The sequence below is a fragment of the Leptonotus elevatus genome, chromosome 12 (assembly GCF_054856555.1).
Source record: "Leptonotus elevatus isolate MCC_2025b chromosome 12, RoL_Lele_1.0, whole genome shotgun sequence".
Lineage (NCBI taxonomy): Eukaryota > Metazoa > Chordata > Actinopteri > Syngnathiformes > Syngnathidae > Leptonotus > Leptonotus elevatus.
In genome coordinates this window covers 17,688,825-17,716,240 of record NC_141250.1, presented here as the reverse complement: position 1 = coordinate 17,716,240, position 27,416 = coordinate 17,688,825, and the positions used below count along the sequence as shown (strand labels likewise).

The following is a 27,416-nucleotide window of genomic DNA, read 5'->3' as shown; positions in this document are numbered from 1 at the left end:
TAATCTCACGTCTGTCTGTTTTATACTGCCCCCATGTGGCCAAACCGCACAACTGTCTCATTCTTTTTGAGTTCTATTTAATGATGTCATACTGTATTTTTCCTCATTAGAATACAAATGACAACCATTTTTTTGTCGCCGCAACCAATGAATAGACTCTTCTGTCCATCCGTCCTTACTGAGCATCCACGCAGTGAAAGCAGTGGATGCTGAGAGTGACGCGTATCTTTTCACATCAGTACCTGGATCACAAGGCTAATCTACTTTCCCTGTTCAGCCACATGGCGCTTTTCCATTACAGGTCCATCTGGCTGAACAGGGATGAAGGTCCAAAGCCAAACTTCCTGTCTATCTTGAGGAGTCCCCTTCTTTATTTTATTATCCGTTGAACGTGCGCACACATGCTCTAACAACCTGCCGGCGTCTCCGTCGCCGTCCTTCTTACTCTGGCCGCTCTAATCACATTTCCGCAAGGTGTAATTAGTTAAGCGAGTTTAACACCGTAATCCTCGGTTCAAGTGTCGTGCGTCTGTGCTTTGTCAGTCTTGCGCACCTGGTGGAGTGTCTCGTTCGAGCAGCATGCGCGGTAGTGCACGGCTCGACCTTGTCCTCCCTATTGTTTCAAAGCGGGGGTGTTTATACGCAACGTGAGAAAAAGACAGGAAAATGTCAGTGTTTGCAGTAGGGCTACTATTGAATAATTTGGCATTCAGATGATGATAATTTTGAGATAACCCCAATTTTTATTTTTTTACTTTTCATTTAAACTGTATTTTCTTCACTAGACGAATCGACGTCAGAACCACAGTTGTGATTTTGTTGGCTAAACTAAAAAAAAAAAGCACGTTTGTGTAAGGCTGGTTTGTTAAAAAAACAAACATTTGTAGGAACTGCAACTTTGTCAGGCTGTCACCATTGAAGTGTGTTGAGTCATTTTTTTGTGTTAAATTGCCTTTGTAAAGAAGACTGACAGTTCTTACATGCAGCATATATGGGGCACACGCTTAGCACCTAGCTGCTAGCTGCTAGCTACTAGCCGCTAACCCTGGCAACCGACATATGTCAATGTCAGCGTAATTATACAGTTTTTTTTTTTTAAAGCGTCCTTAATTAGCAATTGGACATGATTTTGGGATGATGTTGTGTTGATGTTGGTGGAAACAGTTTGCGACAGCAATTTAAATGTCAACTGGGCTCCAACTAGCTTTCCAGTAGGAAGGACAAGAATAAAATAAAAGCATTAAAAAACAAACAAACAACAAAATAAAATATACTGTATAAAGATAAATACCAAACCATTATAACCCTGGCATCTGTCAAGTACTGGCCCCCTGCCATTACATTTAATAATACCTTTCAGACTATGTCTATCTTTCGAGAACAATTATATTTTTAGAGCTCCAATGTTTTTCTACACCTCTTGTTTTCTCCTTGGATTGTTCTGTTTTGGCACTTTTCCCTATAAATATTTAAAGCCGAGATCCATCTTTTTTTCTATTGGGTTTGCTTGATTTTCCTTGCCTGGATGATGGATAATACACTTTTTATGCGAAGATACAATACCAAATTAAATTTTTTTTTTTTTATCCCTGAATAATCATTCGCAGAATAAAGCCTCCATACTGAGCAGATGCTGCCTGCTAAGTATGGAACTAATTAGTCATGTTGTGGCCTGTGCAGCACATCTTTACTCAGCTGAATTACAAGATCTATTCAAATAATGGGATCATCATCCCACATGTGGAAATGCATTGAGGCATTATGTTTATGTCAGCTGTGCCCCCCCCCCTCAAAAAAAAAATACATTTATGTTTATATTCTGCGCTTTAGCCATGCACAGCTGCCACAATGACTTTTTCAATTCATGATGGGACTCTGGCAGCTCGTTCTGCTTCAGTTGCAAGCCAAAGTTAAAATGAAGGCTACAGTACAGATTTAGGGAGCTCACTCGAATGCCGCAAGTTAAAAGGCAATTTCAGTTGCAATGCATTTGCTTCGCAGCTTCTTTTATGTACTTTTTTTTTTTTGTAATGTACTTCGTTCTAAATAGGTTTAATTAAATTACCAAGTGGGAATGGACTAAAGGGCGGCACGGGGGCACGCAAGGTCAGTGTGTCTGCTGCTGCTGCTTTAGTCACAGTTGTTTGGGTTTGAATATTGGCTTGGGAATGTGTGTGTGCAGTTTGCATTTTTGCAATAAACACTTTTTTTTAATCAATATTTCAACTTTTTTGCTATTGTATTGTTTTGGAAATGTATAATGTAGATTTATCAGCGTTTTCGCAGAATTTTTGGGCTTATAAATTACTGTAATTTTTTTTCACAATGCATTTCAATAAGCGTCAATTATTTGCGGATTTTCACTATTCACAGGTCGGCCCTTTCAATATCCACCCGCCAAGTATTGTTTTAAGTGGTAATATCACCATTCACCACTAGATGTCTTGTTGAGCGGCTCCGTGTGAGTTGTGACCGTCGGCAGCTTATTACGTTGTTTTTTTTTCTTACCGCTTTTTGGCAGTTACAATACTTTCAAAGTAGCAATGACAGGCTATGTTAAATGAGCTAATATCGATACGTTAGCTTGTGTTGGTGATGGTATACGTCTTTTGGGGCTGCACTTTATCCCATTATCAAGAATGAAATGATCCCAAGCTTTGGACATTCTCTTATACTGTAATAGTAATTACAATTACAAGCATCTTGACATTTATTTGGAATGGAGCATTTATTCAAGTGGACCACTCAACTAGTGGTTAATTGGAACATGACATTTGCCACACCTGGCAAATATATTGCGGTGCTTATTTTTGAATGTAGGGATCTTGAGTGCCATTTCGAAGTGTATATTTTCCATTGATCTATGGCGATGATGATACATTCATATTTGTACAATTGGCGCAAAGTGGAAAATAAAATATTGAGTAGAACATAAATGTGAGATAAGTCAACTGTATGCAAATGCTTTCAATGGCGTGCCTGCAGCAGTTCTCATTGTACTTTTATTTGTGCTCATCAGTACAACAGATCTCAGAAAACAGACTCAGAGTAAATTATTTATCATCTTGAGAAATTAATTAGCCTTTTGTTGATTATGCCCTAGAAAGGAAACAATAATAATAACTCCAAGCGTGGTCAAATAAGCATCCACTCAAGCAGCGATCATGATTTACTTCTCTTGCTATTTTTGGCCCCAAAAAAATTCTTCCGGAAGTTTCCAGTCGAATCGGCCCGGTGAGTCTCCACAGTTGAGCTGTGATGCGATCCATTCGACACTTTCTTTTTTTTTTTTCTCTGACTGACGCTGCTCCGTCTCTGTCTGATGAGCGTCACGCGCCGGCCGGAGCAGCCTGCAAGCGCAGAACGGCGCTTCTAATATTGCGAGCGCCTCAAAAACCAACTTGGACATTTGGAGGACCGAGGCTCCCCAAGGGGCGAGGGAGGGCCTGACGCAAAAAAAATCTATGCCGAGATTGTAAATCTTTTATCAGTCTATGATGAATAAAACAAGTTCATGCTTGAAGGCATCAAGCTGCCATCCTTTCTTTTTTTTTTTTTTTTTTTTTTGCTCTTCCATTGCAAAGTAGCCTTTCACGCGCCATGTGAAGTAACAAAAGATCTTTTTCATCCTCCGTCATTAAGCTAATAACAACAGCGTCGTTCTTGTTGTGCTGTTTGGAAATGATAGCCTTGAGTTAGACTTGTACATTTTCATAGGACGCGGTATGTGATCATTGTATAAATTAGCCGTGCCTTTGCCAGCAGGGATTCACTTCCCTGTGGAGTCCCGTCCCCTCATTTCAACCCTCCTTGTAATCACAAAATGTGAGAGAAGCAGACCCGAACCGGGCTGAATATGACGTATTGGTATTCAATCCACTGGAAAAACATGAAAGATAGATTTTTTTCTCTATACTAAGTTTTGTACAATTAAGTCGAGTATGATTCACACTCTGGCCAAAATTTTAATTCAAGTGAATATAATTTGTTGAATGGGTATCTTAAGATTTTGATTAAAAAAAAAAAAAAAAAAAGCTAGCAAGCTACTAAGACGTGTGGTAAAAAACAGAGGTGGGCATTCCATCACTACTGACAGAACGTCAGTCACCAACAGTCAGTCAGTGTTATCTACGGATTAGAGATGTAACGATATCCAAACATCACGAAACGATAACTGTCACGATGTGAACCTCACAATACGATAATTATCCCGATATTGAAAAAAATTGATACTATGTAAAACTCACGATATTGCCCCCCCCCCCCAAAAAAAATACCCAATTTGAATATATTAGCTGGCATGACTGATTTATATAAGAGATAATCACCGCAGTGGCCAAAACATTCCTAATTAAAACTAAATTGCACTAATACACTAACCACCAGAGGGTGCTGGAACTACACAAATGTAATACAGCCTCACCTTTTTAACAGATGTGCTGCTTTTAATATCGTGACATGATGACGACAATATTGCAGTTATCGCTACATTCCCACTACGGATACCGGTTTTGTTGACGAATTACAAGGAACTTGAAAAAAAAACTACTTAAAAATGACAAACTAAGCACTAACTGAAGTGGGTTTTCGTCCGTCAGTATTGATAGAATGTCCACCTGTCGGTCCTAAAATAGTCTCAGCAAAGTGATAACAGAAGTGTGGTCAAAATCTAATGACGGACTATAAATGACGGAAGGGTGCTGATGAATGATGAGCGACGGATCAGCAGAATTGAGTAAATTTGTAAAAAGGTCGATCCCGTCTCACATCACTGTCACTAAAGTAACACGCGCTGACAATCGCAAACATAACGACTGTGAAAATGTTCTGTCGTCGTAGCGGCTTAAGTGCCACGATCATTGGTTCCCGTCATATAATGCAGGTGCGTGATGACGCTAATTTGGCTCGGCAGGAGTGAAACGCTACAGGCAGGCGAGCTTCAGGATGAATGCCATCAAAACGTTCCACCTCTTAACTTGTCCAAAATGTAACCTTGGGAGCAGAACTGCGACGCTGCACCATGTGCATCTCTTCGAGATATAATGTCGCATGTTCAGGATACATTGCTCAACACCTTTTGTTGCGTTGATGGTTAAAATCAGGCAAAGAGTCCCATAAAACAATTTGCCGACAATAGGGCTTGGCAAATGGCAAGAGATGCTGTTAAAATGTGCTCAGTGTGCCGATCTGAAAAGTTTCTCGCTAACGCTAGCTGATGAGCCGCCTCAATCCTCATGCACACTATCAATGAGCAAATTGCCCAAATCACTCGGAAATTAGATCAGACCGAGAATACGCTGTTAGTGTCTGCTTCGGAATTGTCATTACATTCTTGTAAAGCATTCCCTAGCTAGCCAAAGTTAGCACCCCTATGTTAGCATCCCTGCAACTTGGCTGCTTTTGTTGGAAAAGCACTCTTTGCCTTCCGCGTGTTCGTTTTGTTCCGGGTAGTGAGAATGTTGGTTATCCGAATGCAGACTGGAGATCGGTGAGCAGGTCCTTCGGAGGATTTATTTGACAGAATATTCCGGATGGCTGCTTCTCATCACAAGTGTGTTGATTGTTGACAATTGCAATATTCTTATACTAAGCAAGAAGGGCGGTACCGCCACACCCCTCCCCTCTCCCCTTTCTCCCCACCCCTGCCCCCAGCCAAGACAGACTTTTACAGCATTCAATACACATCGACTGATGGCCTTTTGTTGTGGAAATATAGTAAGTCTCAGACCTGACGGCAACGAGCACAAGATAAGACTTACAAAGAAATCATTTGAACACATTTGCTTCACCCCAGACAAATGGCTCATCAATGTGGGAATAGAGGAAGCTCTTCAGACATTCCGTCACCCGGAGACATTATTCAAACACTCACCAAGCTTTACTGAGGAAATCAAAACAGTTATAACTAAATCTGGGCAGAAGACTCTCAACAACGGATATGCTCATTTTGGTTGGTTCAATTTACATTTACGCTTAGAGCTGTCAAACTTTCGTTGACACTCTTTATCTTACGCACACAAACTGAACGGTGGCAAAACTTCAGTCTTCAGCCACAGTTTTAAACTTCTACCGTAGTACCTTCCTTTTTGGAAGATTCCGATTGGCTCGAATGTGAGCTGACAAAAGCGTTGGAGAAAGAGAATATCCAAGCCTCGTGTGTCAGTTAGTCCAAACCATGAAGTATTACCTGAGAAAATGTGGGAGGATGTCCTGCTCACGAAAGAAACAACGTGTAGACCGACCCTAATTTATCATGAGTGCCTCCTTTCCAGTCATCACTTTCGTCGCCGTTTCGAGCTGCCGGCTTCGCCTTCTGTCTTAAAAGCCGCATTAGCTTTGTAAATGGAGCAAGTGGTTTTCCATACCCATAATTTTTTTTTTTTTTTTTTTTTGCCTGTGTCATCCAGGGCGCTGAGTGCCAAGTGGACAAAATCCAAAGAGAGAGGGAGTGTGCGAGAATGTAAACGGTAGCACAAATGAGTAAACTCATTTTCTTTGGCTGTGTGTGGTGTGATAATGATGTAAACATCAAAACCAACACTACTGAAGCTGCGGGGGAAATTTAAATCACAATATCAATTGAATCCGTTTACGTTAACGCTATTTTTTGCGATGTAAACAGGTATTGTAGCTTGAGTACATTTATTGTTATACTTTTAACCTTAAAAGGAAACCCCGACTGTAAAGACAAGTTTGCTCTATATTATTTATTTGGTTGTTACTAACATAACTCTGAGATTCATTATTCATAAATCATTTCCAGTTGAATACATTTTGTAGAAACTTTATTTGGACGTATGCCGCCATTGTTATTCACGTCGCAACGCATTCAGCGCGTAGAGACGTCGAATGGCGACCAATGTTTTCACATTGCCTATAAAGAAAACAAGTTCAGTGTCTGTAGCGTTCCTAAAGGGATGGTCAAAACTCTTGAATGCGTCCGGTGAATGGCGAGAGCACGGTGCGGGGGGGAGGGTAACTCTCCCGATCGCGTGTTGTTTCTTTAGGAACGCTACGAGAAAGGCTCCTCTTCCTAGCTGACGTATGCGATGTGCTGATTCTGGTTTTTGGTTGTATTGTCGTGTGTGCCTACTGTATAGCTCTTAGGGGTGTGCCCAAAAATTGATTCTCATAAGAATCGCGATTCTTATTTAGTACAATTCAGAATCGATTTTATATGTCCCAAAATCGATTTTATTTAAATTATTTTATGTTGTCTTGCCTTTGTCTGTGTGTGCCTTTATTTGGAGCGCTGTTCATGTTGTACCCGATTTGGCCACTTAGGGGCAGTGTGGTTCCACGCGGTCTGATACACTGTTAAGTTGTAGCCACATGAGAGAGTTGAAGGAAAAAGTCACGATCAAGTTATTCCAATAAAAGTTGTTTTTTTGCAATGTGGAGCCGTTCTTTTGAGTGATAAAAGTGCCACGAGTAGCGCGCTAATTAGCATTAGCGAGTCAGACTGGAGTAGATCATTACAATTCCTTGAACATCTATAGATTGACACAAAAATCATTGTCAATCAAATCATTCTGAAGCAAAAATCGCTCTTAATCGAAAATCTATTCTGAATCGAATCGCAGACCCAAAAATCGGAATCGAATCGTGAGACATTGTATTTTTTAACCCTCAGACATCGAGTTTATCTGCTAATTCACTGTTCATAGACTAGATTAGACTGCTGTTAAAAGTGTACTATACCACGTTAATGTTTTCTGCTGTTTCACTACATTTCCCATTAGCCTAGCGGTTAGCATGGCTTGTCTGTTTTCCCGTTCTTTTTTTCTTGCTCGGCATGTACGGGATTTAACAACGATACTTGACTTACAGGAGATGTGGTAGGACAATGTTTGGCCAACAAGTTAGCTTATCGCCTAGCATTCTCTCAGTAGTAGACCGTTTTTTTCCCTAACGAGCTTGGAGATGACATGGTCGACAGGACATGCCTGGAGCTGAAAATAGTGACATCATTACCAATTTAATAAACATTATCGTAACCGTACACGACGCCGAATTTATATCGTACTGTATACCGCCATCCCTCGAGGCGTCACTATCTCACAATGTTATCCTTTTAATGGGAATATGATGACATTTTCATGATTCTAGTGCTGTAAATACCATCCTTCCCGCCCCCCCTATCCCACACACTTTGCTGTGAAAGCCTCGGGACACCTTGCGTGAAGGTGACACCCATCAGTGCCTCACACAGCCTGCCAGCGATTGATAGCGCTCGAAAATCCCCCGGCCATTATCGAAGTGGAGTCTGAAGGAAACATTTGAGGTTTGGCTCCGAGGGATAACGGCAGCGCCGCAACGTGATTTCTTACCGTTTGCGCGCGTGAGTGTCTTCCGTGCACCTCAAAGCACCTTTCTGCCTGAAAGAGCGTTTAGCGTGAACTTGAGTTGAAAAGAAGTATTTTAGCCGAAGGTGTCGATAAAAATCTCACCGCTGAATCAATCCCTAACGGGATTTTTCTTTTCTTTTCATTTTCTCTTTCTCTCTCGGGGGTTCGGTGCCTCTTTTGTTTTTCATAGTCGTGTTCGCAATATTAAAGTCAGTCATATAGTTGATGCATCGGCCCAGTCAATGCGTTGTTACGTGCCTTGAAAAACACAATCATGATCCAGGATCAGGACCAAATTGAGACTTAAGTGCAGGCGATATTGACTATGTCATGTACTGCACTTCATAGAAAGCAGCATGGTGATGTTTTGTTTTTTTTAACTCCTTGCAAGTGTCGTTATTACTTTGTCAATAAAGGGCATTAAAGTAAAAGAGAGCAAAAACTAAATAGTGAACGCAGCAAGATGTGTTTTTCTCTGCCCTTGATGAAAGACTGTTGGCACATTTCTCTTTCTTTTTCTTTACATGTAGCCAGAGGCATTTTTTTTAAACTTTTTTTTTTTTAAACAATGTCTTTTTTTCAATCTAATCTCGTTTTGAAGCTCTTGCGGGGCACGATTGCTTTTGGCCTGCGGGCGCTGTTAGGAAAATGCATTCCCATCAGCTAAAAACAACTTCCACACACACACACACACACACACACACAGATTAAACAGATATTTATCAAAACATTCTCCATATTAAAGCAAGTGTCGCAGAGGAAATGTTCATGTAAGGTAAACGACATTTAAAGGGTTTACCCCATTAAAAAAAAACATGAGTAAACCAAATAAGTCAACTTGAAGGATAAGTGAGAACGAAAGGAAATGTGTTCTCATTATTTAACTCTTCTGTGAGGAAAGGTGGGTGGCAGGTGTGACGTCCCGAGGGACCAAATCCAGGAACTGGCTAAAATTTAACATGAACTCATTTACTACCATTGACGGCTATAAACGTCAAAAATTCATTTGAACTATTTTTATTAGTTAAATTTTTTCCCCCATTTTTGTTAACAAGAGTATGAAAACCTAGAATTTTTTTTAGCGCACATTTAGAACAGATATGGAATTTGTGATTATTCGCGAGTTAACTAGTGAAGTCATGCGATTAATTATGATTAAAAACTTTCATTGCCTGACGCCCCGAATTTTTAATCTTTTCTTTTTCTTTTTTTTATTCATTCACTGACATTGACGACTATAAATGTCAAAAATTCATTGTAGTTTAACATTTTTTCCCACTTAGTGTGTAAACCTAGAATTTTTTTTATCGCACATTTAGAACTGATATAAAATTTGTGATTAATCGTGAGTTAACTAGTGAAATAATGCGATTAATTACAATTAAAAAATGTAATCGCCTCTTGCACCTAATTTTTAATAAACCTTTTTTTTATGAATGCATGGCAGTGAATGAGTTAATAACACTCAAACTCAAAATAACTCAAATCATCTTTCCCATTAAAATGAATGGAAATGCCATTAATCCGTTCCAGCCTCACAAAAAACAACAAACATTTGTCAGTGCTTTTAATGAGAGCTTGTTAACATTACATGACCAAAGCCAGAAAACAAGTGATGCACTGTGATGTCATTTTCAGTCAACTGGCAAAATGGCCGATCCATGAGATGGATTTTGCTGCTTAATTCAGAATCCACAAACGCAATATTAATCACAGTGCCATGTTTAGACTATTAGGGGCATACAGAACTCATTGTCAAGAAAATGTTTGACTTGACTTCCCCACAAAAGGGTAACAAAAACACCACTTAGGTGCTAAATGTTAGCATTAAGCTAGCGGAGACATTGCAGTTTGCTTTAAATACTCCACATTTAATAAACATTTGTCAGTAACCTTCAACTGAGCGTGCTAACAAACAACTTGAAGCTTCTTATATAAAGTAAAGTATATTTACAAATGTTACCTGCCATACTGTGGCTTGTTGCGTATATTAAAGCTGACTGCAAATGATGCTCTGTGAAACGGTCAAGGGGACGTGCGAAGCCGAGCAATTTCAACACGAGCGATTTAATTAAAAACCTTGAGGAGATTTACTTAGACGCATACCTTGGAGAGACAACAATTGCCAGAGAAGACAACCCACTGCGGTATTGGGGGGGGGGGGGGGGGTAGTTAAGTTAAAGTGCGGTAAAGCGCTTACAGCAGAGTGTTTATAGCAAGTCTTATGTTGCCATTTTCAAAATACGTTTTTGCTTGAACAATTTTTGATTACAACATGACACATCTTTATTGAGTATCTGCATTTGGTAACTCAAGTACTTTCTGGCACTATTAAGCGTGTAATCACAGGCGATAGATACATTTATGGACGGCGGCGTTTTTATTTTAGGGGGGGGGGGGCTGGATAGCATTGCTTTTTCTTTCTTTTCCCGGCTTTGCACATCAATTATTTTCTCTCGCATGACACATTAGATGGAGAATCACAACAAAACCGAATGAAAGTGCTGGTGAAATTGACTTCTTGATATTGATTTCATGTACATCAAATCATGCATTCCAGCATTTGGAGATACGGTACATGCTTTTCATTGCATTGCAGTCAGCAGAAATGTCAAATTGAGTTTTGAAACATGGAAGGATGTCGGTGTAAATAAAGCCTGAGGAGAGTTCATTGAAAATGAGCTTTAACATTTGCATTTGACTAAATTTGCTGAAAGACATGCCTTGTTATGTTGCACATAACTTTTGAGCACATTCCACCTTCGTGCATACCAGACTTCAGTAAATGTCACAAGACCTCAGCCAAGCAAGCCTCAAAGGAGAATATGACGTTATGACGACCATTTGGAAGAGTGGCTTCGCTCGTATTCATGAAAATAATCAAATTCTTCACTTGCAGGATCGTTAAATTGAAACCCTCCAAGCCTACACTGACATGCCTGACTACATTTTACTAATGTAAATCAATTAGATGATTACATTTACACAAAAATGTGCAATCTAAATTTCAAAAGTGTCATATTGTAATTTCCCAACACTTGTTTAGGAATTCTTAAGGAACAAGACGGCTGAGCTTAGTGCTAAACATTTGCAAGTTTATGAGATAGCTGTTATAATAATTAGCTAATAGCATGCTAACATTATGTATGCGTAAAAAGCATGTTTATTAAGTGCTTTGACAGACGGAAAAGCACACATAACACAAAAAAATCGTAACAATTGTCATGCTTATATATGCAGTGATTATACAACTTTAAAAAATAAAAATAATATTTGGGATTCCCACGAGTGTAAATAAAAAAGACAAAAAAGTACACTAGCCTAATGCTAACAAATAATGCGCGAAAAAAAAAAAACTCAACGAGCTAACAGAAATTAGAAGAGAGATTACGGTAACTATAACCATTCAAACAAGTGCTACTTAAACCCACTCGGAGCAGCGACACAAATAAAAATTGTATACTTAAACACCAAAATGTTCAACCAAACCATTTCATATAATCAAACAGAATTCATATCATGCAAAACACCCAAGAGGAGCTAACAGAAACTAGCATAGATATTATACCCGCGATCAAGATTCAAACAACAGCTACTCATACAAGCGGAGCATGCGACGGACATTCTGCAACCTCGTGCACACGCGCTTCACTTTTTGATCAACCAGTTATCAGCGCAAGCTGTAATTACATTCTGTAACCGTCTTAAAAGTGTCTACTTTAATTACCCCGTGGCTCTATTTCACTCCACATTGACTGTCAGTGCCAATGAATATCTTGATAATGGGATAATCTTAGGGACAATAAGGTAAGTGAGATTTCAATGAGGCTTATTAGGAGCGAAGAGTATCTTAGCTACGCAATGTATCATTTAAATGCAAATTGCTGCTTCTTTCTGGATGTATTTGTCGACGTTCCCCGCATATACATAAAATACCTTTTTGTCATCTCAAGCAGTGAAGCAGAAAAAAAACAGCATGTGATTACATTCACCAAAAAGTGTGTTTCTGTGACATTTCATTCTTATGGAACCAGATGATTGATTGTTAGCAGTACACCTCTTCACATGATCCTTCCTTTTGTAAAAGGATGATTTGAAAGATGAATATCAGATGCCTTGACAATTCCTTTCAAGAAACCTCAACATACTCAATGGGATCTTTTCACCTTTTATTTTTTGCCTGAGCCGTGGAAAAAGTGTTATTGATTCAAAAGGGGGATCTTTTAAAATGAATGAAAGATAATGGACAACTTCTGAACCAGATTCGCTCTATTGACGTCAACAGGGCCAAAGCCACGCGCTTACACACTCGCAGCAAAATATTGACATTTTCTCTGTTCTTTTCTGGATTGATTATTGAGACACGGCGCTGCCACTGTGTTGCAAGCCACGAGAAAATCTGGTTATAAAACTGAGGCAAATATGTCATTAAGGGACAATTATGTAAAAAAATAAAAAAAGACTATGGCAAAGTATTGTCATACTAAACATTGTGTTTGAATATATTGTATATATATATATATATATATATAGAGTTAACATTGGAATTTTGTATTGGGTGAAAAAATTAAAATGGTAATTAATATTAAAATCAGCAGATATTAGCCTTTTTTTTTATTGGCCGATTTTTTTAATTTTTGTACAACATAAGACTAGCATGTTGACATTCAAACAAACATATTTATTATTATTTTTAAATAATAATAATCTGATCATTTTTGCCGATTTTATTCAAGTTAACACATAACCTAATAATACAAAAATGACATTCAAAATTGTTTTAAATAATGACAAAAATTGGCCGTTTTTTCCCTTTTAATTTTTTTTTAAAAAAATTCACTGATATAATGTAGGTCAACAAATGCTAAAGGACAAAGCATCATACTCATACCTGCAGTTTTTTTAAGTATTGTTTTTGTTTAGAAATGTATAACATGTGCATTCTTACTCATTCACTGCCATTGACGGCTATAAACATAAAAAATTAATTTGAACTATTTCTATTAGTTTACATCCCCCCCACTTTTGTTAACAAGAGTATAATAAATAAATAAGTCACTAATAAATAAGTAAAATTTGTGATTTATCGTGAGTTAACTAGTGAAGTCATGCAATTAATTACAATTAAAAATTGTAATCGCCTGACAAGATGATTATTAAAAATTAGGGGTGGCAGGCGATGTTTTTTTTTATAGTTTGGCAACAAATTTTATATCTGGTCTAAATGTACAACAAACAAATCTAGATTTTAATACTCTCGTTAACAAAAGTATAATTTTTTTTTAAAACTAATAGAAAGAGTTACAATTATCTGTTGACGTTTATAACCGTCAATGGCAGTGAATGAGTTAATCCCCCCCCCCAATACCCACCAGATTCTGTTTCACAGATACACCAAAACAATTCAACAGATCCTGTAGAAAGCTCACACAAAAGCATTTTCTCGCAGTCAGTCCAATGCATCCTAATTAAGGCACCATAAGCTCGGTCTCGGAGGCACGGCGTCTCTGGAGGATTCTCACTCGAAGTAAATTTGGGTTCATCCTTCCCCGGGGTGAGCTTGGAACACAGCCAAGCGAAGACAAACATTAGCCAGCACTTTCCAGCGCTAAACTGTTTCATTTCTGTTCTCCACTGAAGACTTTTGTATTTGCCAAGCCCATATCTGACATGACAGGAACATGGTAACCATTGTTCCCGCGTGAGCAGATATTTAAATGAGAATAGGGATGATAAACGATGGAAAACAAAGCACCATATTATAAAATGAAGGACATTGCTCCCCCACTATTCTGCAGTTCATGGTTTGCATATTTTTTAAGCAATATATTTTTGAAATTGTTTTTACAGTAAGCTTGTAATTCTGTCCCTATCTATCTATCTATCTATCTATCTATCTATCTATCTATCTATCTATCTATCTATCTATCTATCTCTAGCAGCTAGCTAGCTAGCAAGCTATAGCCATGCAGCTAGCCCATCTGATCCTATCTAATCTATTTTAGAGAAAAGTATAAGAAACACATTCACGAAAAATCATATACCAAGTAATATATTTTAGATTATTTTTTATTTTTTTTTTACAGTATACTTGTAATGTTGTCTCTCTCTCTATCTATCTATCTATCTATATCTAGCAGCTAGCTAGCTAGCTATAGCCATGCAGCTAGCCCATCTGATCCTATCTTATTTATTTTAGAGAAAAGTATAAAAAACACATTCACAGGTTTCTTTTTTTGTTGGCAAATAAAATACTTCTCCGTTCTCTGGCCAACAGATATGTTAATTGTATTATACTAATTTAAGAAGAAATAGAAATACACAGGGGGTCTTTAAGCGTAACAACACAATCGCAAATGGTTGCATCAGGCGGACTAAAGGAGTGGTCTAAGTGCACCCATAATCCAGAAGGCAAACTTTATTTTTGAAATCTTTAGTTTCATCACTCTTTTCTCCACACTCTTGTAGTTACGTAAATGTGTTGAATTAAATATTTAAAGTTATCATTGGTGTTTTTTTTGCAGTGTGCTTTTCTGCATCAATTGAAGTTAAGCAAGGTTGCTTTTTATTCATTGGGATGCCAATTGGAAACTTCAACTTATTCAATTGACAGTCCACATTCACAACACACTAAAGTATGACCCCCAAAAAAAAGATCAATATCCTCCATTTTCTCTTAGTCTAGGTTTTAAAATATTTTAAGTTCTTTCTCTGCTTTTGTGCCACTAACTACAGAAAATGCATTTGCTAAATAAAAAGTGGAATCTTGCACTCAGGGCTTTTAAACCCTACTTTGAAACACGAACCCTATTGTGAAATACAAATGCTATTTTTAACCCTAACTCTACTTTGAAACCATAACAATCCATCCATTTTCATAACTGTGCCAGGAAATTGCATTTGCTTTGCATCTGCACGAGTTCCAAAGCAAAGTGAGCCAAATGAAGAATTCAGCTCACCTTTCTCACATTCGCACTGGATTCATTTATTGCTTCAATTGCTCTTGTTTGACCTTGCGCAACTTTTTTTTTGGGGGGGGGGGATGCTCACATGCCGCCTTGTTAGCTTCCTACATCCTGCTCCTGTAATAAGAGCCGCTCGCACGCTCCCCCTTTGCGGGAAACGAGACGAGGTACATGATGTGAGAGAAAGGAGAAAAAAAACATTGGTTATTTCTAGGGATGGTCATTGACTCGATTCCCTTGATCGACTATGGAGAAAAATAATGATCAATTATTCGATGAAGTGTTATTTTCCTCAAGATGTTATTTTTTAATGGGATGAGAAGTTGCCTGTGAGTTTGTAACTTTCAACAGTTTGGAACTTTGGACATCGGTGTCATACTGAGAAGAATAATGAATCCCTGAGGAGTTTTGGCGCAGTGTGGATGATGTACACTCAAACTTAACCTCCCGTTACTGCTGTCATTCTCTTTCACAAACTAGTTGCAGTTAAGCAGTCAATTCCATTTTGCATACAGAGAACACAACACCGTATGAAACAGAAACCTTTTGAACTCTGAACATTTCAAATGAAATAGTCAAACGTGAATCGGAGTCCCTTTAATCGTAAAATTAAAGCCAAACATGAATTATCCAACTGCAGCCAAACAAAATTGCCATCGGCTTCTGTGTTCCAATTTCATTTTATCACATGGACCGTGTACTCAGTTGTCAGATTGTATTCATTAACTCATTCACTGCCATTGACGGCTATAGACGTCAAAAATTAATTTGAACTATTTCTATTAGTTTAACGTTTTTGTCCACTTTGGCTAATAAGAGTATGAAAACCTAGAAAACATTTTTTATTGTACATTTACAACAGATATAAAAATTTTGATTAATCGTGAGTTAACTATTGAAGTCATGCAATTAATTACCATCAACAATTTTAATCACCTGACACGATTTAAAAAAAAGAAAAAAGAAAAGATTATTAAAAATTAGGGACGTCAGGCGATTACAATTTTTTAGCGTAATTAATCGCATGACTTCACCAGTTAACTCACTATTAATCACAAATTTTATATCTGTTCTAAATGTACAATAAAAAAAATCTATCTATCAGATTCTGGAAAATGCAGCTTTGACGATCACATGATCTCGTTGGGTGGAATCGTGATTTCGATGAAACCGTCTATTGATTTCGCAACATTTCTCTTAGCTTCTTCCACCATATGAATTTTTTTTTTTTTGTCCAATCAAATTTCATTATGTATATGCTGCCATTTAAATGTAATCTGTCCAGGGCAACAACAAAAAAATGTCATCCGTTTTTAAAAACCTCCTCTGAGCAAAACTTGCTACAGCCGATAGTGTTTAGTTAACAAGTTTTACTCTGTCCTAAATTAAGCGTAAATTAATGAAAGGAGGCTTGAAGCTAAAGGAAGAAATGTTGACTACTGGGACTGACAAAGGAAGTGTCCTGTTCCGTTGCTTTTCGTGGATGCCAACATATTGAATGTGAATGCATAATTCATGGCAAAGCTTGGGGGGGGGGGGGGGGGGGGTAGTGTGCAATGAAGGGAGACCTTTTTTTTCCTTTTTTCTTTTTTCTTTTTAACACGAGTATACACTTCAACAAAGGAGTCTTGTAAATGCCTCATGTATGGAGAATGTTTGCAGATTGCATCGCTTTTCCTGTCGGCAGATGATCGTCGGGCTCCGTGAGCCCCGAGGCCTCCATTTTAGAAACAATATGTGCAAATAGAAGGTCGAAACAGCAACATGTGGGCTTTGCTCATGTTATAAAGTGACTTGTCAAAAACTTGAAATAACATTTTTGTAAAAAAAAAAAAAAAAAAAAAGAAAGGATGCGCTCGAGCTGAGAAATCGTCTGATCGTTCACCGGACTTGTTTTTGGACACCAACCGATACACTGGGTGTCCAAAAATTACATTTTGATTCCACTCACAGTTGCTAATGGTTACCTGCTATCTCCTCTCTGCACTGCAGTCTCCTCTGTGTGCTTCGTTTGAGATGAATCGCTGACTGGGAAACAGCGGTGAGAAGTAATGGAGTACAAATACAAAGTTACTCAAATATATTGATTGCCGCTCTGCACATATTTGCTTTTCAGATGACTTCTTACTTTTACTCCCTACACGTGAAAACGTGCATCTGTAATTTTTACATACTTTCTTTATTCTGTGCGAAAAAACGATTATCATCATTTGAGCCTGACCAATGTGGATTTTTTTAGGTCAATTCTGGTATTTGGCAGAATAAAATAATGATAACTGATTAATCAATGTGATTGGTTGATTGCACAGTTGAGTAAACGAGCCTTCTCTTTGAAAGAGGGAGGAAGCAAGACAAGAGGCGGCACTGCAACCGCAGATGCCTTTATGCTCTGATTAATGTGCATTGTCCTAAAAAGAAAAAAAAAAGGGGTCAGCGGGTACCAGTTAGCCCCAGGACAACATTGAGTAGCCCACGGACCTGTTCTAAAAATAGCTCACATGTGATAGGACACTGTGACTTACAGAATTAAAACAGAATAATTTTAATATTTATTTAAATGTGACATGGTAATAATAATAATAATAATGCATTTTATTTATATAGTGCATTTCAAAAGATTAAAAAAAACTGTACAAAAAATGTAGGCAAGACTTCTAAATATTCTATATTTTGTTTACAAATAAAATAGATTGTGTTCAATTAAGAAAATGCTGTTTTATTTACCCGAATATAAAAAAATAATAATAAAAGGAGACTACATTTTAGATATGTAATTTTAATATTGTGATATTGCGATACCATCCGTCAGAATTTAATATCGGCTGACGCATGCCTAATTACAACTGAGGGAAAATAATAATAATAATAATAATAATAATAATAATAAATTTTAAAAAATCGGGCGATTTTTTAAATTGTTAAAATTTTTAAACTGTTTTTCTGAATATTTTTTTCTGTCAAAAATTATTCAGAAAAACAGGCTGAAAAAAATTATTCAGAAAAACAGGAGGAAAAATTATTCAAAAAAACAGAGCTGCTGGTGTTCTGTTTTTCGGAGTATTTTTATTTATTTTTTAACCTCTGAACTCCAAGTGACTTGTTGCAGACTCGCTAATAGCGGAAGCGGACACTTTCCCGCATACCTCCATATGCAATAAGATGGTCTTGTTTACTTACTGGCTCTCAATAAAGGAATGAATGCGTATACTGCGTCGTGGTTTGTTCTCTAATCTCTGAGGGAAAACTCCTTTTCTCCTATAAAAGTTAATAAACGTTTTTTTTTAATACAAATAAACGTTAATAAACTTCTTTTTTGAAAGAAAATATTATTAAAAATTTGGGGCATCAGGGGATTAAAATGTGTAATCGTAATTAATCGCATGACTTCACTAGTTAACTCACGATTAATTACAAATTTTACATCTGTTCTAAATGTACAAAAAAAAAATCTAGGTTTTCATAATCTTGTTAATTAAAATGGAAAAAAATGTTAAATAGAAATAGTTCAAATGAATTCACTAGTTAACTCACAATTAATCCCAATTTTTATATGTGCTTTAATACAAAAACAATTCTAGGTTTTCAAACTCTTGTTAACAAAAGTGGGAACAAATTTTAAACTCATAAAAATAGTTCAAATTAATTTTTGACATCTATAGCCGTCAATGGCAGTGAATGAGTTAATCCAGCTCGGGGGCGGCCATTTTGTCAAGATGACATCACAGTTGCTCAGGGCTCAGCTAACGACCAAACACAGCTCACCTGTTTTCCGTGTGTCGTCATGTGACATTCGCCAGATGAGCCGTGATTGGTCGTTACCTGAGCGATCGCGCGATGATTCTGTTCCTCAACCAATCTAGATTCGAGTCTTGACGAGATGCGATCAAACAAAAGAGAAAACAGCAACAATTGGGAAACGCGGGAAATGAGCGAATGATGACATAACACCTGTTTAATGGTTGACTTTTCTATTCATGAATTCAACTATTACATTGAATGAACCCTAAAAAAAATAAAAAATAAAATAAAAATAAAAGCACGTTCACTGTGTGGTTGAAGGTGAGAGTCGTTCTTGTTGAAATCAAGGTCATTTTTGTAGCTTTTGTGTGAACTGCTAAATTGAATGTGGCAATGTATTAGGCGAGAGACGTTGTTATTGGAAAAACACTTTGGAGGGCTGTCTACCGACGGCCTTGCAGCCATGAATCAAAACATTTTTTTCTTGTGCGCGGAGTCGAGTATCATAAGGCTTTTTAGAAAGCGCTCCGCCAAAACCGTTTGGCCAGAGGCTCCCAGAAAGCAATGTCACGTTTTGATGAATGTTTGTCTTTATTCGCCTCTCCCAATACAACTCACCTCTCGCTATATCATAAAATGTGATCCATTGCCTCTCTTTTGGCACTACGGGCTAATTATTCCGCTCATTCAATCCTATCCTGTGTTTTTCTCCAAGCGTGCGCTATGCCCTTAGAGTGCAACGCTGCTCCGGAGTACACCGTATGGTATTGACTGCGGACTTTACGACCGACTCTGAATCTGACATCCAATATCGCGGCTGATTGGAATAATAGCTGGGCAAAAGCCGGAGCAGCTTGCCTGAAGGCTCGGCTCCATGCTACGCTAATCTGCAGCCTTAATACCTGCTACGCGTGCTTGAACAGCCTTCAAAATACCAACAATCAGACCTGAGGGAAAAAATAATAATAATTATCTGGTGGTGTGCTGATAAAAAAGGGCTTTTGGTGTCCTCGTCGTCATAATCGCTCGGGCGTCGTGAAAATGTGTAGCAGATGAAGCATGTGGGGTGAAGATTTGTGATGTTCGTGTGTCGTAATATTGAAGACAAACAGACGTTATGTATGCTTAGAAAGGCAATTCATTGAAATGAAAAAATGGAGCTTGCATTAAGGATTTCACCACACCCAATATAGTTAATTTATTATAAAAAACATAAAATAGTCATTATTATCTACTAATTCACTATTATCCACAATTTAGGACCTCTATAATTTAGGCCAGGGGTGCTCAAGTTAGGTCCTCGAGAGCCCCTTATCCAGCCTGTTTTCCATGTTTCTCTCCACTAACGCACCTGATTCATGATCAGGATCGTTAGCAGGAAACGCGGAAAACGGGCTGGATAGGGGCTCTCGAGGACCGAACTTGAGCACCCCTGATTTAAGGCCATACAGCAAAAGATATGAGGCTATTAGCTAGTTAGCTACACAAGTAAAATGACAATGAAAATATATATTTGTTCATGTCACACCACGTGATGTCCCCAAATATGAGCACTGCATACCAGACAGACTACAGCAATCTGTGAACAATTACTGCTGAAAATCAGAGGTTTGGACAACTTTGAATTAAAAAATGGCTCCAAACGATTGCTCGATTTGTAAAATAGTTGCTGATTAATTTGATAATCAATTACTTGTCGATTAATCAGTTAATTTTGACAGCTCTTGACCTATAAAACATCACATATTATCTCATTCACTCCCATTCATTTTCACTGAAGCAATCCCCTTCGCTCCCGACTTTTACTGGATTTTGACTGATTTTGCAAAGCCCACAGAATATTGTGTTCCAGTGCTATAAAAACATGGAACCTACCAAAAGAAAGTTATTTTTCTTTAAATTAGAGTCTCTTCTTTCATCAGGAAAAAAAAGTAGTTTTGCAGCAATTAGCATTAGAATATAGCTAAGTTTCATCATTATTCATAAATCTGTTTAAAACTGTGGGGGAAAGAGCTTTTTTGCAACATGGCCCTGGTTGATCTGATACTCTGCTGCCACCTGCTGGCCGTTTTTGTAATAACTACCATTGCTTTAAGCGAGCTCTTCAAGTCAGAGGCTGCATCTGTATGCTCTAGCATCAATTTAAAAAAACATATAAATACGTCTTTGGGTAATATTTAAAATAGACCGTTGGGTGCAAATGAGGTAATGAAGTGTTTGTTTTTGTCTTTCAGGTATAAACGGGACCGCTGACGATAAACTGGACATCCCTTGATTTTTTTCCCCCCTCCCCCGGCCGCTTTGCATTAAAATGCAAACAGCATCAGACCTTTGTAAAATAATCTTATCAGTGACAATTGATGTCAATCTGCCCACCGGAGCAGCTCAATGCTGCCTTGCTGCGCGGGATCCCGCACATGGACGGATGGCCTTATAAAGTCCCGCTCGCCACGATACACTTAAATGCATCATAATGCCTTCAAAGGTGTCCTGTCTTTACATCCTGACAGTGGTGTGCTGGGCGAGCGCTCTGTGGTACTTGAGTCTCTCCCGGCCCACGTCCACCTACGTGGGCCACATGTCCCTGCCCGTACGCAAGACGGCGAAAGCCGCCAAAAACAGCACCTTCAGCAACATCCGAACGCGCCCGCTCAACGCCCACGCCTACGAGTTTGTCATCAACGAGCCCAAGAAGTGTCAAGATGGCGCCCCCTTCCTGGTCATCCTCATCAGCACCACGCACAAGGAGTTCGACGCCCGCCAGGCCATCCGCGAGACCTGGGGCGACGAGAGCGCCTTCAGCGACCTGCGCGTCCTCACCATCTTCCTCCTGGGCAGGAACACGGACGGCGTCCTCAACCAGATGGTGGAGCAGGAGAGCCAGATCTTCCACGACATCGTGGTGGAGGACTTCATCGACTCGTACCACAACCTGACCCTCAAGACCATGATGGGAATGCGCTGGGTGGCCACCTTCTGCCCCAAAGCGCAGTACGTCATGAAGACCGACAGCGACGTCTTTGTCAACATGGACAACCTGCTCTACAAGCTCCTCAAACCCGCCAGCAAGCCGAGGAAGCGATACTTCACCGGCTACGTCATCCACGGGGGTCCGATACGGGACATGCGCAGCAAGTGGTACATGTCCAGAGACTTGTACCCCGAGAGCAAGTACCCGGCGTTCTGCTCGGGCACCGGCTACGTCTTCTCGTCGGACGTGGCCGAGCTCATCTTCAAGACTTCGCAGCACACCAGACTGCTGCACCTGGAGGACGTCTACGTGGGCTTGTGTTTGCGCAAGCTGGGCATACATCCTTTTCAGAACACCGGCTTCAATCACTGGAAGATGGCCTACAGCCTGTGCCGGTACAGGCGGGTCATCACCGTGCACCAGATCTCACCCGAGGAGATGCACCGAGTTTGGAATGACATGTCCAGCAAGAAGCACCTGAGATGTTGAAGGGGGAATGTGGGTCCTCTCGCTTGTTTGCCTTTTGCTCCTTTTCAAAAATCATCTGGGACGTATTGAATGATGGAACCACAAAAAAAAAAAAGAAAAAGAGAAGAAAAAAAAAACCCAGCTGGGGGCTGCTGCAAATCCCATGAATTACGGCGAACGTTCGTTGATGTGTTTATAGGCGTTAGGGTATGGAGGACCACAAATGCCAAAAATGATTACTAAATATATCAAATTTATTCTAAAAATGGATATTAGAAATATAATTCAAAAAAGTAAATATAAAGTAAATATAAATATATATATATATATTTTGTTTTGATTTCATTTATATATATTTTGTTTTTATTTTTATTTTTTTACTATATTTTGTATATGTTTTTGTTTCAACTTTTCCATTTGACATAAACAAATAAATAAATAACTAAAAACAGATATAAAAACACAATAAAAATAGAAATAGAAATAGAAAAAACAACCAACATGAATAAATAAATAAAAGTAAAAAAATATATATATATATATATAAATGTGGAAATAAATGTAAAAATAAATATAGATATAAATAGATTTTAATATCCATCAATAAATAAAAAGGCTCTGCTCTCATATTTGTTTCATGCTGCGGACACCGTTATTCAAATGAGGGGGCGGTCCTAAGCGTGTCTTGGGTTGGACTCCGCCGTTGTAAACTGAGTGAGCCGGCGAACAAGGAAGTCTGCAGCATGAAATAAAAAATGTTTCCACATTTATTTTTATGCTTTGGATCTCGGTTTTTATTTTTACTTTTAGTTATTCATCGGGAAGTTTTTTTTTTTAAATATATACATATAAACCTTTTTATGTTTTATATATTTTTTGTTGTTTTTATTTTCATTTAGATCAACTTTTTTGTATTTGAGTTATATATATTTTTTATCCGTATTTATTTTCACTTTTTTTTTTTGTGGCCATTTTTGGTCCTCCATACTTAACACATCCCACACACACAACCTTTCTAGACATCTGGCAAGATAAGGCAGAAAAATGTCCCGAATGTGGCCCGATGGTCAGTTTGTATGCAATAACCAAAGCAAACGGTGCCACTTGGTGGAAAAAGGGATCCAGCTAATCCCGCCTGACTGTCGGTCAATGCGCGAGATGATTCACTGTGTTGGTATTTGCAGTCAATGTTTTCACAAGGTCAAGATCCGGCAGAACATTCCTCACACGCATCAAGTCAATAAGTGCTTTGTATTCAAATGTAGGGTCACCATTTTTCAAGCTTTTGCCCTTTTGAACATCGACGGAACTGTTGGTTGATTTTCAACTTGTCCATTAAGGCTGGCGAAAAAATGTGAAAGGGGAGTTTGAGGTTGGATTAGGAGCGATTCAATGTTGTCGTTACAATTAGAGGCTGTATTTACATTGGATAGAGATGTCTTAACGATGGGGTTTAATATCGGATCTTATTTTTTATCATCATTTTGATAAGGCCTGACACAAGATCGAAATGGTCTCACTTGAAGGAAAATCTAGCTGTCAATCAAAGTGTGAATTAATAAACAAATCAGGCACAGTTGAATCGAAGGCAACTTGACTTTTGTTATGTTTCTTCAGTTTTGTCCAGTTACCAAAAATCAACGTCAGCATTTGTCCGGCGAGCCGACAGCTCGCCAGACAAAATTTGGGAACAAACAACTCCCATGTGACCACCCTGAAGGTTTCCCTTTCAAGTGGAAGTCTTTTTGGATATTCGCCACAATAACATCCAGTTGCCTTCAGTTCAGCTATCATCGACTACAACAAAGTGAATTACGAGGAATCAAATGTCCCTTTGATGTGGCTCAGCAATGTCATACCAGGTGCATTCCCAAACGAGAAATTTCGAACGAGGATGTCGGCAACGTTACCATGAACATTCATAATGATCAAATGTGCCAACTTATTTTTTTTATATTTTTTGATGGAAAGTAGCTCGAGCCACCTTGTCAGGTCGGGGAACGTCAAAACATAGAGCAGCATGCTAATTAGCATTTTAGCAACCAGGGCACTTGGCTCATTGTCTCTTTGGGCAGATATTACAGCACATGCAAATCGAGTTAAGTAAGGAATTTGACCTCTATCTATTATCACACAAAAACCCAAGAATCAGACCGAAACATATCGCTAACTAGGGAAGCGGTCTGTAACGTCTTGCTAAATCGAGCGTCATCATCAATTAAGTCACCCGCCGCCCCAAATGAGGGCGAGCGCAAAAAGTGCAAAGATGGATGACTACAGTGTTCCCCAATTATTTATGGGGTAATCGAGGCAGAGCCCTACTGCAAATAACCCCCCCCCCCCCAAAAAAAAACAGCCCTAAAAAGATTTACAGATACCACAAGGTGACGCCAAAGCACTTGTTTCCTATTAGACCGCTCATTCCTTGACTTGATTATAGTTCCAATATGCTACACAAATTGTGATACTTTCATATTGGACACGGTTTTGGCCTGAGCACAAAAACATTCCTCTTTCCAGCAAATATTGTCTGAAAAGGTGCCAGAAAAGGTGGAAACACTTTATTAATTTCAACCGTACTTACTTGAAAAGATGCTTTCATGATGGGCATCATTTTCATTTGCTTTTGGCAAATATCGATTCCCTTCAAAACCACTTGAGTTCACGGTTGCCTTCACCTGACACACCAATTCTCCATTTTGAATGCACCTGACCATCAGCAATAGCACAAAAAGGGAAAGAAAGCTTTTGGTGAATTCCCCCAAAAAAGATGCTCATTTGCTTCGGTCAGCACGGACATAAATACCTATTTTGAGTGTCCACTTTCGACAGGACGTCATCGGCAGCCGGTGACCTTGGTTCAAACCCCGACAGTGGCAACCTCCCGCCCCTGCTCAGCGTCCTTGAATGAGACACTGAAGCTTCGCGGTTGCTGAGTCGGCACTCCCAGCTTCCTGTTGTGCTTGCGATGATTAAAACATCATATTGATTTAGTCCATCCTGCACATAAACCAATTCAAAATGATCATTTACAAATCAATACCAAACACAATCAGTGAAGACAAACCGCGGACTTGGCTCTGAATTCCAACTTTGTGGGGAAAGTTTAGTGAGACATGAACATATTGAAACACCTTTGGGATGAAGTACAACAGACATGGTGAGACAGTCGGGCCCTTGCTTAAAATTCTGACAGGCAGAATCCATAATCTTGAGAAAGACTTCCCACACGAGGGGATGCTGTTTTTGCTACAAGGTGGTAAGTGGCAAGACAAATTCATATTATTACATTTGTACTTGCTGTAGGTTCTCCAATATTTTTATCCACACAGTCCTTGTGTCCAAATTCACAAGGTTGGGTCCTACGAAGGGCGAATTTGTCGGCTGAATTATGTCACTTCCGGCACGCACGGACTTTTAAGCCTGATTTACATATGAGTGAATTGTCGGCTAATGCGCTACCGATTAGCATTACTGACAATCTATTCATATGTGAATCCGTGCGTGCTGTCGAATTCGGCCTTCGGAGGACCCAGGCTTGTGAATTTCGACACACACAGTGTTGATCTAACCTTGCCAGCAAGCTGAATTCTCGCAGTATAATCCATCTTGTACTGGTCCCGCTAATACGTTCGAAACCGACCTTTTTCAAGTCGGACCAATCAGGCGTTGTTTAGGGCGGGGCATGCAGCTGTGTTGTGACGACAAAACCAGTAGGCGCCGACGCCGGTGGTAACAAACAAACCTAACACAGACGAATAAACGCTGCAATTAATTCTGTTCTCGCAGAATTACTTACCGTTTCTTTGTTGAATGTTGAACAGCGAGAGGCGCTTTGTGCATTTTTATCTGGTAAAGGTGTTCGTGCCCCCCAAAACGAGACCGAAGACAACGTTTTCATCCATTGCCGTGATTGGTCAAAACAAACGTGAAGATGCCGCGTCGTCCAATCAGCTCCAAGTATAGTACAGAACGTCCCGCCTTTCCCAAACAAAATCGCCTTGGGGCAGTGACAGTGCACTCAAGGGAGTTCTTCTCATTATCAATCTGGATATTGCCAGGTTTGTGTTGATCAATAGCTTACCTCTCTTCTTCCTTTGCTCACTCACACCAAAATTAAAAACTCTTATGTAATCAGTCCCTAAAAAGACAAGCGCAAATATACAATAATAAAAATAATAATAATAATCAAAACCGCGAGTGACTTTGTTGTTCTCCAGTTTAGGACTTTGTGATTATGTCATCATGCCGCCGTTTCCAATCTTAATCTTCAAATGTGTATTTCAGCCTTCAAATGCCCTTCTCGTCGTTCTGTGCCTCAATAAAGCTGCCGTATGGTGGCAAATTGATTTGTGCAACAGTTGCTGAGAGCATTACAGGATATTGCAAATATACAGTACAAGTCTATCTGTTGTTGATCGCAGAAGCTATTGACATATTTTGTGTGCGTCTCTGTGGCTTTCAAGGCCAAATGTTCTATTTTGTTTTGCAGTATTTGACGCTAATGTGATATCTATCCCGCAAAGGGTTGTGATAGGTTTTGTTTTTTATATTAAAAAACAAATACTTGAATAAAGTCATATTGCTGCTTTTTACTTGGTGCTTGATTCTAGTATTTTCTTCGCACGTCATTTATTAGCACTTCTTTTTTTTTTAAAGTAACTTTTGTATATGCTGACCGGCCACATTATGCCCATTGTAATGAAATATGAGATATTCCTTCATAATAATGCATTTTTTAATGCCATTTATTGGCCAGTCTATGACATTTTGTTTTATTTTGGCAGTCAACTTCCAACTAGGAGCTGGGGGGAAAAAATGTTGAAGCTTTTTCTTCGAAGAATTGTTCATTATTTGCCAAACTTCAGCTTGTTAAAGCCAGTTGAGTTCTTTGCCACTATTCGTAGTGTTCATGATCACATTTGT

At 38.9% G+C, this 27,416-nt stretch overlaps 1 protein-coding gene across 2 annotated transcripts in view; it reads left to right on the top strand.

The window, feature by feature from the left end:
• b3galt1b (UDP-Gal:betaGlcNAc beta 1,3-galactosyltransferase, polypeptide 1b) overlaps positions 1-27,085 on the top strand; it is a 28,330-nt gene extending 1,245 nt beyond the window's left edge. For both annotated transcript variants that reach the window (XM_086092027.1, XM_086092028.1), the window contains exon 2: positions 21,286-27,085. In XM_086092027.1, coding sequence (XP_085948153.1) covers positions 21,525-22,511 — 987 coding nt within the window. In that variant the 5' untranslated portion in view covers positions 21,286-21,524 and the 3' untranslated portion in view covers positions 22,512-27,085. The remainder of the gene's footprint in view (positions 1-21,285) is intronic.
• Positions 27,086-27,416: the final 331 nt, after the last annotated feature.